The sequence below is a fragment of the Canis lupus genome, chromosome 24 (genome assembly GCF_011100685.1).
Source record: "Canis lupus familiaris isolate Mischka breed German Shepherd chromosome 24, alternate assembly UU_Cfam_GSD_1.0, whole genome shotgun sequence".
NCBI classification, from domain to species: Eukaryota; Metazoa; Chordata; class Mammalia; order Carnivora; family Canidae; genus Canis; species Canis lupus.
In genome coordinates, this window is record NC_049245.1 from 32360119 (window position 1) to 32373556 (window position 13438).

Here is a 13438-nt window from a genome sequence, read left to right on the forward strand (position 1 = left end):
AGATACAAGATCTACAACTAACTGAAACATACCACATATAATACTGGAGATGGAGAAGATGCGTGCTTGTTTCAAATATTACACCCCTCCTTCCAACTGAAGCAGTCTGCTCCAAGCTGCTTCTTACCTGAGAAACTTCATGTAACACGCCTTCACATACCAAGCCCCAGCAGGGGTTTATTTGGGGATAATTAATGATTCTCTCAAACAATAGAGGGCAGGCCAGCTAGTTTATTCATATTGAATCTAAACCTTAGATCTCTGGCTTAACAATAACATAAGAAACCCTGAAAGACACAATAAAGTTGTGTTAAATCAGTCCTATAACTTCTAAGATCCTGGGCCGGCAACTACAGCATGACAAGTGTTCAGTCCAGTTACAAAATGTTTCCTTTTCCTTGGCCAACAAATTCTTAAACAGATGTGAAAAATGCACTGCGTTACAAAGGCTTTTACCATATAACCCACTGCTACCAGTCAAGTTATTACGGTTTCTTCATCTCCCAGAAACTTTTCTAAATGATAGGGATTTTCCTTTGATCTGCTCGCCTTGGTGCGTATGTAAGAACAGGGAGTAAGAGCAGGGAGTAAGTTTAAAGGAAGAAGATGAACGGAGATGCCAAGAAAAGTTTTTATTGCAAGCACAGTGAGCAGAAGAGATGTCTTCTCACACAACGTGGCCGCAAGGTCTGCCATTAACTAAATCTCTCTGACAACCTTTCATTGGTTTAAAGCATATTAATTAGCTTCTTACTATCAGGTGTACATCATTTCTGCCATGTGGGACATTTTCTTGGGAATATACAAGTAATATTCCATGTAGCCTGACAGGTCCTCAATGGTCACATCATCCACATAGACTCGAGCTTGCTCAGAACAGGAGCGGGGGGAGCCAGAGAGAGTTCTGGTGTGCAGTGACTGAGAGTAGTCCTCAAGCATGGATCTTCGTTCTGGGGCCAAGGGAGGGACACTCTGCAGGCCTGAAAAGGAATACACTTCCATATCATGCCATCTCTTACACTGGCACTCCTTGCCTATGCATGCACATGGCTTGCCCTGGTTTAGCCTGGAAACCGCTTGAAAGTCAGAGAGATCATTGGCCTTGAGACTTGCTTGGGAGACTTGAGTAGCAACAGAGGAGTCTTCCTTCTTACTCTCTGATGGGAGCCTGGGAACCGAAGTTCTCAAAGGCTCAACAACTGCCCCTGTGTGATTAGTATCGAGAGAAGTAGAGCATTCTCCTGAATTGAACTCTTTAGGGGTGGAAATTCCCAGCCCACTGCTGCCATCAGGGGAGTCAGTCTGGCTTTTGTGCTTGAGCTGGCTGCTGGAAGAAGCAGCTATTGTACTGCAATGTATAAACTTTGGAGGATGAAGGACAGGAGACTTAGAACGTCGACGACGCTGGGTTCTCGCTGCTCCTCGTGAAGACTTCCTTGTAGACCTAAAAGGAAAACAGTGCACAAAAAGATGTTGGGACACGCAGGTCTCCTAAACAGATTCTTTATGATAGCTGGAGATTTACTTCCTCTCAAGTCTGAGGTCCTAAGTAAGTTTCCCCCAAAGAGATGTGCCTACCTCTGTTTTCAAGCTGCCTAAATCTACTTCTCAAAAACTTCAACATCTCCTTATTAGCAAGCTAAAGAATGGGAGAGGTAAAGGGTTGTTTTTAATTGCATTTCTCGGGCCAAACATGTGTACAGAACACTTCTGCAAACCTTGGCCTGGGAACCTTTGGCCACTGAGTCTGGAAACCACCCCCACTCCCGCCACCCGCCACAAAGCACTTGACGCTGTAAAACCCAACTGTTGTGCTCTACCCTCTGAACATAGCAGCTTCCATACCATTGTGTGAGGCTGATGATGCGAATGGCCACTATATCATGATTACCACACAGAGCAACAGATTTAGGATTCATTTCTATCACTGGTTGCAGTTGACAAATAGATTTCAACTCCCTCAAGTTTTCAGATACTGGGAGTTACCAGACATTCTACATAACTTTTAATGAAATATTTAAATAAATAAAAGAGTGGAGCAAAGGAAAAACAATAGAGAATCAAAACTGCCAAGCAAAACTGAAAACAGAACCCAAAAGAACTTTAAAAAATAAAAAAACTGGGATCCCTGGGTGGCGCAGCGGTTTGGCGCCTGCCTTTGGCCTGGGGCGCGATCCTGGAGACCCGGGATCGAATCCCACATTGGGCTCCCGGTGCATGGAGCCTGCTTCTCCCTCTGCCTGTGTCTCTGCCTCTCTGTCTCTCTCTGTGTGACTATCATGAATAAATAAATAAAATCTTAAAAAAAAAAATAAATAAATAAATAAATAAATAATAAAAATAAAAAAAATAAAAAATAAAAAAACTGTATTTGAACTTAAATTAAATGGATGGGCCAAGCAGCACAATACACAGACTACTGAACTGGAAAATAAATCTGAATTATTTGCAATAAAGTTCAGCCAACTGTAGTCCGTGGGTCTAAACTGGCCCCCTAGCTGTTTTTATACAGCCTGCAGACTCTGCTCCTGTGGGCTGGCACTGTGAGCCAGAGACCAGGTGGGGTATCTCCCTTTACCCTGTTCCCTACTTCCTGCACCTGCCTTTTTTCTGGCCAGCACATGGGTCACACCACTGCCAAGGTCCCACGCTGGCTACTATCTACATATTGGGGTTCGCTGTCAGCAACTGCTGGCACCTGAGAAGTGGAATCTCAGTTCAAGAGTCTGGCTTGTGCTGGGCTCTCTGAAGAAAGAAGGGCATGCTAGAATCTGGGTGCCACTGGGGCACAGGGTAAAACCAATTCTGGTACTAGCACCCTTCCCCACATCCCACCAGGCTACTCATTTCATCCTGAAACTAAGCAATTGAACACAGAGTGTATCCAGCAGCCAGGTGATATGCATCAGGAAATGGGGCAGGGCAGGAACTTTCTCACTTACATACATACATAACTATATAATATCCTTGAATCTCACCTCTTGGCCTCCAGAGCCTAAAATATTTAGGGGATCCCTGGGTGGCTCAGCGGTTTAGCTCCTGCCTTCCGCCCAGGGATCAAGTCCCACATGGGGCTCCCTGCATGGAGCCTGCTTCTCCCTCTGCCTGTGTCTCTGCCTCTCTCTCTCATGAATAAATAAATAAAATCTTTAAAAAATAAATAAAATAAAATAAAATAAAATAAAATAAAATAAATAAAATAAAATAATAAAATAAAATAAAATAAAATAAAATAAAATAAAATAAAATAAAATAAAATAAAATAAAATAAAATAAATTTACTATCTGGCCCTTGACAAAAAAAAGTTTGCCTATCCCTGACCTAAAAGGTAGTACAGAAAACTTGGAGGAGAACTGGAAAAATATAAAAGAAGTTAAAGAGAGATGTAAGACAATAAGAAATCTGGAGTTCCCAAAGGAAAGAATATAGAGACTGTAGAGCATGAAAACAGGTGATTTTTGAAGAGATAATGACTGAGAAATTTTCTGAATTGATGAAAGTGATCCACAGATATAGGCAGCACTCTGAAACAGAACAAATAAAGAGCAATCCACATCTAGACCCATTGTAGCAAAACTGTAGATTCTCCCAAACTGGAACATCCAGAAGCAGCCAGAGACCGACAGATTATTCCCAAGAACAAGAACAGTAATGTTGAAGGTGGACTTTTCAACATTGATAATGAAGCCAGAAGACAACGAAAAGCTTCCAGGCCTATGAGAAAATAACCCAATCTAGAACTATGACTTCAGGCATATCAAATCTTTCAAGAACAAGGATGAAACAAAGACATTTTCAGATAAATTAAAGAATATTTACCAATAGAACATGATGTTATACAAGAAAGGGGCAACGTTTAAATTTATTCCATGAGGCATCTAACAGGAGGCCCTATTTACTAACAACAGATCTTTGCTAAAGGAATTTCTGAAGAAAGCACTTTAGAAAGAGAGGCAAGGCATTCTTTTTTTTTTTTTTTTTTTTTTTTTTTGAGGCAAGGCATTCTATATGGAAGATCTGAGATGCAGCTACACATGAAAGTTAGGTCAGAGTTAAAAAGACTATAAGGAGGATGGTTAAAATATAGCTGATGCTTGAACAAAACAGTTTTGAACTATGTGGGTCTGCTTACAAGTGGATTTTCTATAGTATTTGTAAATGTATTTTTTTTCTTTTTTTCTTTTAAAGATTTTATTTTATCATGAGAGACACAGAGAAAGAGAGGCAGAGACACAGGCAAAGGGAGAAGCAAGCAGGCTCCGTGCAGGGAGCCCGACGCGGGACTTGATCCCAGAACCTTGGGATCACACCCTAAGCCAAAGGCAGACACTCAACCGCTGAGCCACCCAGGTATCCCTGTAAATGTATTTTTTCTTCCTCATAATTTTCTTAACAAAATTTTCTCTTCTCTATCTTATTGTAAGAATACACTGTATGATACATAAAACATACAAAATATGTGTTGACTCTTTATGTTATCTGTAAGACTTCTGGTCAAAAGTGGGCTGCTAGTGGTAAAATTTGAGAAGTAAAAAGTTATACATGGATTTTTGACCTACACAGACACTGACACCCCTAACCATTCTGTTGTTCAAGGGCCACTGCAATAACTTTTGTCTTTGTTAATAAGCATGTACCGTGGAATTTCAAGGCTAACTACTAAAAGAATAGAAACACAGCATATAATTTCCAAACCAGAAGAAGGAAGAGGTAAGGGGAAAAAAACACACCCATCTCAAACAAGTTTTTACAAGGAGGAGAGAAGAGGGAAGGTCAAAGAATAAAAAACAAAGAAGCAGGACAAACAGCATAAAGTAAAATGGCAGAAACAAGTCTAAATATATCAACCAATAATCAAAATAAATGTAAATGCACTGAACTCAGCACTGAACATGAATTTCAGCACTGAAATGCACTGAACCTTTTTTTTTTTTTTTAAAAAAAGGTTATCGGAATGAATAAAACAAAATAAGCCATATATATTTATGAGACATCTAAAATTTTAAAACACACACAATGGTTGAAAATAAAAGACAAAAAATGATATAACAGGCAAATACCAACCCAAAGATGACTGGATTAACTATATTAATTCTGGAAAAAATAAGACTTTCAGACAACAGCTATTTTATGAGGAATTAAGAATGTCACTTATGTCATTAAAAATCTCCATTCATCAGGAAGAAAATGTTCTAAACTGGTATGAACCTAGATTGTATAAACCTAACAAAATGGGTTCAAATACATAAAACAAAAATACAGAACTTAAGGGGAAAACAAATTCACTACCATGGGGAAGATTTCAACATACATCTCTCAATTAGTGATAGATTGAAAAAAGATTTAAATAATACTTTTAAAAGTTTGATTTAATGGACATGAAAGAAACCCAAGAATGATTACAGAAGACCATGCTTCTCAAACACACCTAGGATATTTATAAAAATTGACTACAAACCAAGCCATATAGCAAGTCTCGGCTAATTCTCAATTGAGAAGAATGGTTCATCTCTAATCACTGGATTTTGGGTTCCATACCTAACAAACTCTTTTCTGGATACTCAGGAAAGTCCAATAGTAATTTATAGAGTATTGGGATAAAAACCACCCGCAGTAAGAAAGCTCTTACCCATGCCAACTGTCTTTAGATGCACATGTGGTTTTCGGTTTGGTATCATCTGCTGCCGTTCTGACTGATGCTCTGACATTTGTGCCTTCTCCAACAGACAGAGATGCTATGGACCTGAAGAAAACAACAGCGTACTGCTTAAAGAAAACTGAAAGGAGGAGGACTTACTGCTCTCACCAACTCAAATACAACTTGTATTAATGCCTTTCTTTGTTGTTTGGGTTTCTCAAAAAATTTCTCACCTTTTAGACTATATTTTCCTCTGAAACCAAATTTAGGGGAATCCCTAAAAGCCCATGGTTGCAGAATCATAAGCCAAAGAGTAATTCTTAAGTATGACCAGCAGCAGGATATAAATAGACTTTTAGGCTGTTTATCTGGGGCAGATAAGGTCTTATGCCCACAGAGAACACTAATGACACTTATAAAATAAGTATATTTTATGTGGGCAAATCAGAGCAATGAGAATTAAGTTGAGGAGCAAAAACTTCAGGAGATTCACTCTAACTTCTTGAAAATAAGTATTTTTGACAATAAACTGAAAATATTAGTGAGAGTTAAATCTTTGCAATTTAAAATTACAGAAGTAATATGGGTTCCCAGTAAAGAAGAAGAAAATAATTGAGAAAAAAGAATATAGTCTCACAACCCAGAGATTTACAACAGTAACATTTTGGTATAAATCCTTCCAGACCTTTTCAATATACACACATATACACACACACACACTGGGTTCCTCCTATACTACACATGTTGCGGTATTAACAATCCTTTAGACAGAAACAATCTACGAAGTAAAAAGATGCTCACTGAAATATAATTTAAAATAAAAAGTAATAAGAATAACCTAAATGCCCAGTAGAAAATAGAAAATACTACATTATATAAATGACACATCTGTTCAATGGAATACTAGGAATTTTTTTTTAATTAAGTATATAAAGAACTTTGTTGACACAAGAGAGAATGCATATAACATTAAAACAGTAGGAGATATATAACAACCATATATATATCATGATCTCAACCATGTAAAAAAAAATTTGTATGGTGTTATGTACAGATGGTCTAGATGTTAACAGCAGTTATGGTAAATTGTGATTTTTTACTTCTTTTTTCTGTGAATTTTTCTTAAGAAGCATTATTATTTTATAATCAGATAAAAAGGATTATATTGTTTTCTAATAAATACATAGAAATTTATCCTGATAAGACAAATACCACTGGGAATCAAAACCTGTTGAACAGGATCATGCTAAATTCCTGGCAAGGCTTAGTTAGTTTATGAGTCAGTACCTCAGATGTCCGTTTGTAAATCAGCAACAATATGCAACAACTAGAAACATATGATACATTACACAAGTCTTAATTCTGCTTAGTCATGGTAATGACTCACTTCTACTAGTATTTGGTTTTCTCAAATGTTCTCCACTGTTCCTTTCCTTTCTATAATTTTACTCTAGGCAGATCACATACTACAAAAATGCAATATCTGATCATAGGTTGTACAAGTATCTTCAGAGGTTTGTTTGTTTTTTTTTTTTTGGGGGGGGGGGTGGTGCCTGGGTGGCTCAGTCAGTTAAAAGGCTGCCTTCAGCTCAGGTCACGATCCCAGGGTCCTGGGATCCAGTCCCACATGGGGCTCCCTGCTCTTCAGGGAGCTGGCTTCTCCCTCTGCCCCTCCTCCCACTTGTTCTCTCTCTCAATCAAATAAAAATCTTTTAAAAAAAGGGGGGAGGGGGATTGGTTGTTGTTTTTAATGTTCCAGGTACTTTTTAGAGGTACCGGAATAGCTAGCTTAATTTTATGTTCCAACTTCTTAAAACACCAGGAAAGAAATCTGTGTATGAAGAGTTACTCATGTGAATTTATATATTAAGAGATTTAAATGTATATGTGTGTATGTATACACATTCCTAGCATTTTCCTGATTAAAAAAAGAAAATCATTTCTCTACTAGAACTCAAAATGGAACATGACCATAATCTAGAACTATCTATTTTTCTTCTTTGTTTTTATTTCCTAAAATGCCTTAAAAAGTAATAATCAATTTAAATGGCAAGATGACCATAACAGAAGCCACTGGGAGGAGAAAGATACTTATTTGAAATCATGGAAGCAAATGTGAGCACCATTAACAGTTTTTTTTTTTTTTTTAAGATTTTATTTATGTATTGAGACACGGGGGGGGGGGGAGAGAGGAGAGAGAGAGAGAGAGAGAGAGAGAGAGAGAGAGAGAGGGGCAGAGACACAGGCAGAGGGAGAAGCAGGCTCCATGCCGTGAGCCCGATGTGGGACTTGATCCGGGGGTCTCCAGAATCACACCCCTGGCTGCACGTGGTGCTAAACCGCTGCGCCACCAGGGCTGCCCGCACCATTAACAGTTCTTATGCAAATCCATTAGTATAAATCTTCTCATCTGGTAGGCCAAAAAAATTAAAATAGTACTAGCAATAAGCAAACTGCTATAACAACTATTTAATTTTTACTATGTGCCAGGTACTGTGTACAACTGATGTTGTCATCAAGTTATCATATAAAGGAATGGTTAAGAGCACAAGTTCTGGAGAAAAATTGTCCAGGTTCAAATACTGACTCTACCACTTCTCACCAATGTGACCCTTAGCAAATGACTTAATTCATGTGTAGCTCATCTATAAACCACAATAACAATAGTATCTATCTTCCCAGTTGGTAGTGAGGATTAAATAATGTGTACAGGTACTTAAGCCAGTGTTTAGGGCATAGTAAGTGAATAATAAACCTCAGTGATTATAAGTTGCTGTGAAGTGTTCTACTCTGAGCTTCTAGGGTTTAGTTTCCATTCATGAAAAGAAATATTCCTATATCTACAAAGATTTGAGATTTCTTCTGTCCTGGGGTGAAGAATGGGAATGAAAAGAGTCCTGCACAGAACATTTTGCAAAGGGCAAAATATTAACATTCAGACAGCAGCTGGTCTGCAGGTGCTCTAATTAGTTTGGCTAAAGGGTTCAAGATTATTGATCTCAGTGACAGAACCCTAATGAATAGAGGTTTCCATAGTGATAGACTCAGCAATCAGAGCATATGAAATCGAGAATGTCTGCTGATTTCTGTGGAGCCAATTCACTTTTAGGAAAAAACACTGTGATTCCCTAGAGATGTATGAGGAAATTCCTGATGGGACACTGCTTGATAATTTTGATTGAAGAGCTAGGTGGGGAACCCTCCTCAAAACCAAGGGAAACCAAAACACCCAACTTAAAGTACAAAGGAGCTGCTACTTTTCAAAATTTACAATTAAGAGTTTCTTTTATAAATAAAATAATGCTGTGCAAAATTTGGTAGAATGTCACACTACTAACATTTTTATCTTCCACAAATAATGAGAAATCTTAGAAGAAAATGAGACTTTCCTCAATGAAATGGCTATTTAGGTCTACTAAACAATTTGCAAATAATATATTACATATTTAATTACCCTGATGCATCCACTCTTAATTTCTTGAAAGCAGTTTGTAGACTCTCCTCCTCTCCATCCTTGGCTTCGGATTTCATTATGAAAGTTTTTACACTACTATGGATGTTGCCGTTAATACTAAAAAATAAAATAAAAATAAAATGAGCAAAGTGAAAACAGGTAGGTTCAAAAGTATTCCTTTTGTTAAAATCTATATTCCTGATACTAGTACTACTTATTAGGCCGGAAAAAGTAAGTTTCTATTTCTAAAAGGAAGTTTCAGTGTTGACAGTTGGGAACTGTAGATTTTACTTCTTAAGAAAAGACAAATGAAATGATACAGAAACATGTATTTATTATAACAGATTTTTTTTTATTGAAGTAGAGTTGACATGTTATATTAGTTTCAAATGTACAACATAATGATTCAACAATTCTGCATCTTACTCAATTATGATAGAATTTAAACTGTCCAAATATTTAATGCCAATATCCTTTACACAACTTTAAAAACGAGATCACCTGAAATCCATGTTTAAGTATACTTTTTAACACAGGGGTAAAAATGTCCAGTTGCAGAGGTCTAGAAATCTACAGACAAATGATCTGTGCACCAGAAATAAAAGAAAAAGCTCAACCTACAGCACTCTGATCCTTTAAAATGATACTAACTATTGGTCTAACCCTAACAAGTCCCGTTAAGTATAACTTTATGACACAGGGTAGCATTTCTCCAAAGCAATTCTGACCTAGATCTCAATATTCATATTTACATAAATATTCATACTCAAATATCAATGTTATCATTGTTAGAGCAGGATTACAAATATGTTTCAATGATTACTGTTTATTCCACACTTTTACCAATAAGATTAATACCTTCATTTTTTAAGCTTTGAATTATTTTAATTATTACATAAGAAAGATAGAAAATAAATGAACTATGCTTGCAGCTGAAAAAGATATACAGAACTTTGCCAAAAGAAAAAGGTGGAAAGTAAAAAAATATATATAAATTATTTTTCTGTAGATGCACCTTTAAATGATCTCCACTTAGTCAACCAGTTTAATGAAAAGTTCTCCATTCTTCCACCTTGATTTTTACATTTAAACAAAAGGGGAACGGAGCCAATCAAAGCAATAAAAGACACAACAGAAAAATATGTTAATTAATCCTTTGAAATCTAGTTTCCTGATTTTTTTCACTAAGGTAATAAATTAATTAACATCAAATCTGAACAAAAAATAAACAAATTAGTATCTATGAACATACCACAGGGAATCAGAAAGAAAAAAGGTAAAACAAAAAATAGAGGTTGATGGATTTGTGAAGTAAAGGATTATTAACTTTACCTCTTCCTTATTTCTAACTTGCTAACCCCATGCAACCCCCTCCCCCCACCCCCCACCAAAGGCACTCTCAGAAGGAGCAGTGCCTCTGGGTGGACCCTTGTAACTTCTGATTCCTCACCTGCTCATTTCTCAGGAGAGAGTCTGAGGTTATTGTGAGACCTCTAATATTCCAAAGGTCAGGGTGTCATAATATGTTTGATATAATCATATAGTACCAATGGCAGAATAAAGCAGCAAGGAATTAAAAGACTGTTTCATTCATTTATTTACTTACATATAGAAGTAGGTATTTTACGCAGATCTCTCTGGTGAAGATTGAAAACAGTCTCCAAAGAATTCAGCTAGCTTTTACTGCAACTTCTTAAATCAAAAAATTTGAACACATTCCCCACATATATTTTGCTGGTTTATTTAATCAGTACATGAACTTGAGGAAACATTATCAATGCCATATTTCACTGGTTTCTAATTCTTTTGGATTTAGAGGAGGATTCTCCCCCAGATACACATTCATGTTCTATGTATCTGGGGAGAGAGGTGGGCAAAAATGACATATCCTAATATTTTTGAAGCTCCACAGTACTAAAAGAGCACTACTGGAGATTGTAAACAAATTCTTCCCGCTGGTAGAACTAAATTAAAGTTTGGCTTACAGTTTTCCTCAATTACTTTATGACCAGTCAGTCAAATACTCAAACTATTGGCCTTTACAGAGTTAAACAATCTGAAGACAGTCTTCCCATCCCTGAAGACCCCAAACAAACCCTCTTCCAGGACTCTGGAAATCAGTACACATCACATCTAAATATACAGTGCTGAATTCTATCGGCAGAAATTTATTCAATCCACAAATATTTACAGAATTCCTACCATGTGCTTTAGCACTAGACTGGATGTTAGGGATAGAAGGATAAACCTGACAGAGTCCAGAGCTGTGAACCCTATTCCTGTAAGGATTAGAATCTCATTCCTGCCCTAACATTGAGCTAAAAAAGCTTTGCACCCAGATATGTAATTTTTAATTATATAGTGCTAACTTAATTGCACTGCAGGTGACCTCTAGATGTTAATACAAACTTAGCATTCTTGTTGACATACTAAAAGATCTATTATTTGAAAACCAAAATAGACCAGGGCAGCCTGGGTGGCTCAGCGGTTTAGCACTGCCTTCAACCCAGAGCATGATCCTGGAGTCCCAGGATCGAGTCCCACATCGGGCTCCCTGCATGGAGCCTGCTTCTCCTTCTGCCTGTCTCTGCCTCTCTCTCTCTCTCTCTCTCTCTCTCATGAATAAATAAATAAAATCTTAAAAAAAAAAAAAGATCAAAATAAAAACTGGCTACAGATTAAAACTTCAGGAATGAAGTTCTGTCTAAACTATTTTCAGACTTCCAATATTCACCTTTTCCCTGTTATAATAACCCAGAGCAAAGGCAAGTCTCAGGTGTAACCTTAAGAGCTAAATCAGAGCATGTCTGTAATTATAAAAGGCTTATTATTATTATGCTCCTCCGTATTCCTACCTTCCCATTCACTCAAATCGAGAGCTGTATAACTAACTCCGGGAACATACAACTGGTTTGTCTTTTTCATTAATACTAAATTAGTGGAGACATCTCTTGCCATTTCACTGCACTAACTTCTTGAAAATGGAGCAGTCCCCAAAGAGATCGAAGTTTAAAGGCCTACTGTAAGATACTTTTTTAAAAAAAATAAAAGTTAAATCACAAGGGGGCAATTTTAACTTTGCAAAGATTTTCCTAACCTTTCAAAAATGACAAGTAAAATTCTAAGTTCCTCCATCAAAAAGGGCAAATTCCTGGTTTTCTCTGACTTTCAGCGAATAGCAATGCGTCACAACCTCATACACATATCTCGGTAAGTTTTAATCACGACCTCTTTTAACCTCAAATCTAGGGCTAAATTTCCAGGAACCCGAAAAGACGTGAGATCGATCAGTAAAGGATCCCCGCGGTAAGCGTGTCATCGCAACGTTAAAGCTCTAGAAACTTTCCCGGCCTCGCAGGAAGCGCGGAGTGCGGGAAAGAAAACCCTGTCCTGCAACACACCCCCACCCCCCAAGGCACAAACAAGTCTAAGGTGAAAACTATCGGCCCCCCCGCAGGACAAAAACACACTCCTGTCTCTCTGCACACTCTCTCCCCCCCCCCCCCTCTCCCGGGCATAGCTAAAGCGCAATGTTAATTCCGTGCCCCCCCCCCGGCCCCGCCCAACCCAGAATCTGGAGCGGTCGCGATTCAACGAGATGAGGGGGGAAAGGTCAGGATCTGGGGGGTCGGGGGCGGGTCGGGGAGTGGAGAGCTAAGGCCCCAGCTCTCCTAGCCCGGGGTCTCCGACTGGAAAGGTGCCCCTGCTGGATGCTCCCTCCGCCGGGAGGAGAGGCTGGATGCAGGAGGAGGCGGGAGCGGAGCCCAAGAGGCAGCCAACGAGGCTGGGGCTCGGCAACAGCGGGAAAGGGCGGGAAGGGGCAAAGGGCGGCCAAGGAAGGCGAAAAGGGGAAGCTACAGGCGGGCGGGAGCGGGCGGGAGCGGGCGGGAGCGGGCGGAGGGGCGGGCCGCGGGAAGGGGAGACAGAGCCGAGCCCGGGCCGGGCCGAGCCGAGCCGGGCCGCGGCTGCCCAGGGGGTGCGGAGAGGCCCAGGCCCGGCCCGGCCCGGCCCAGGCAGTCAGCGCCGCGGGACTACGCGACGAGAGGCGGGCGGGAGCACGGGAAGCCGCCGCCGCCAGGCCGGAACCCCTCCCCGTAACGTCAAGGCACTCACCTCCTCGCTGCTGGGGCGCCCCGGGGATCCAGTCCCGTCGGCTCAGATCGTCTCTCCCGGATCGCGGCGCCTGACTGACCCGGATCCAAACCCGCGGAGGGGGCCAGCGCGCGCCTCCGGGGTCGCACTGCGCCTGCGTCACTCAGCACGCGCCCCGCCCCCCGCTCACGCTCCTCCCCCCCCGTGACTCGGCAGCGCGGCAGGCGGTGGCTGCGCAGGCGCGGGGCGCCGG

General features: G+C 39.8%; 1 protein-coding gene across 3 annotated transcripts; it reads right to left on the reverse strand.

The window, feature by feature from the left end:
- Window positions 1-211: 211 nt before the first annotated feature.
- Window positions 212-13365, reverse strand: OSER1 (oxidative stress responsive serine rich 1). 3 transcript variants are annotated; one of them, XM_038572389.1, is made up of 5 exons: window positions 10426-10440; window positions 10109-10165; window positions 9094-9210; window positions 5631-5744; window positions 212-1444 (listed from the first exon to the last, which is right to left on the reverse strand). In XM_038572389.1, the coding sequence occupies exons 3-5, from the start codon at window positions 9168-9170 to the stop codon at window positions 757-759; spliced, it is 879 nt and encodes a 292-aa protein (XP_038428317.1). In that variant the 5' UTR covers window positions 9171-9210; window positions 10109-10165; window positions 10426-10440; the 3' UTR covers window positions 212-756. The 3 variants fall into 3 exon arrangements, with proteins under 3 accessions (XP_038428317.1, XP_038428315.1, XP_038428316.1); XM_038572387.1 differs by lacking the exons at window positions 10109-10165; window positions 10426-10440 and adding an exon at window positions 13207-13365; XM_038572388.1 differs by lacking the exons at window positions 10109-10165; window positions 10426-10440 and adding an exon at window positions 10700-11622.
- Window positions 13366-13438: the final 73 nt, after the last annotated feature.

Coding starts and splice junctions, on each gene's coding strand:
- OSER1 (XM_038572387.1), bottom strand. CDS start 9,170: ATGAAATCCGAAGCCAAGGATGGAGAGGAGGAGAGTCTACAAACTGCT. Junction 5,745..9,093: donor TTAAGAGTGGATGCATCAGG/GTAATTAAATAT, acceptor TGTTTTCTTCAG/GTCCATAGCATCTCTGTCTG. Junction 1,445..5,630: donor TCTAAAGACAGTTGGCATGG/GTAAGAGCTTTC, acceptor TTTTCCTTTTAG/GTCTACAAGGAAGTCTTCAC.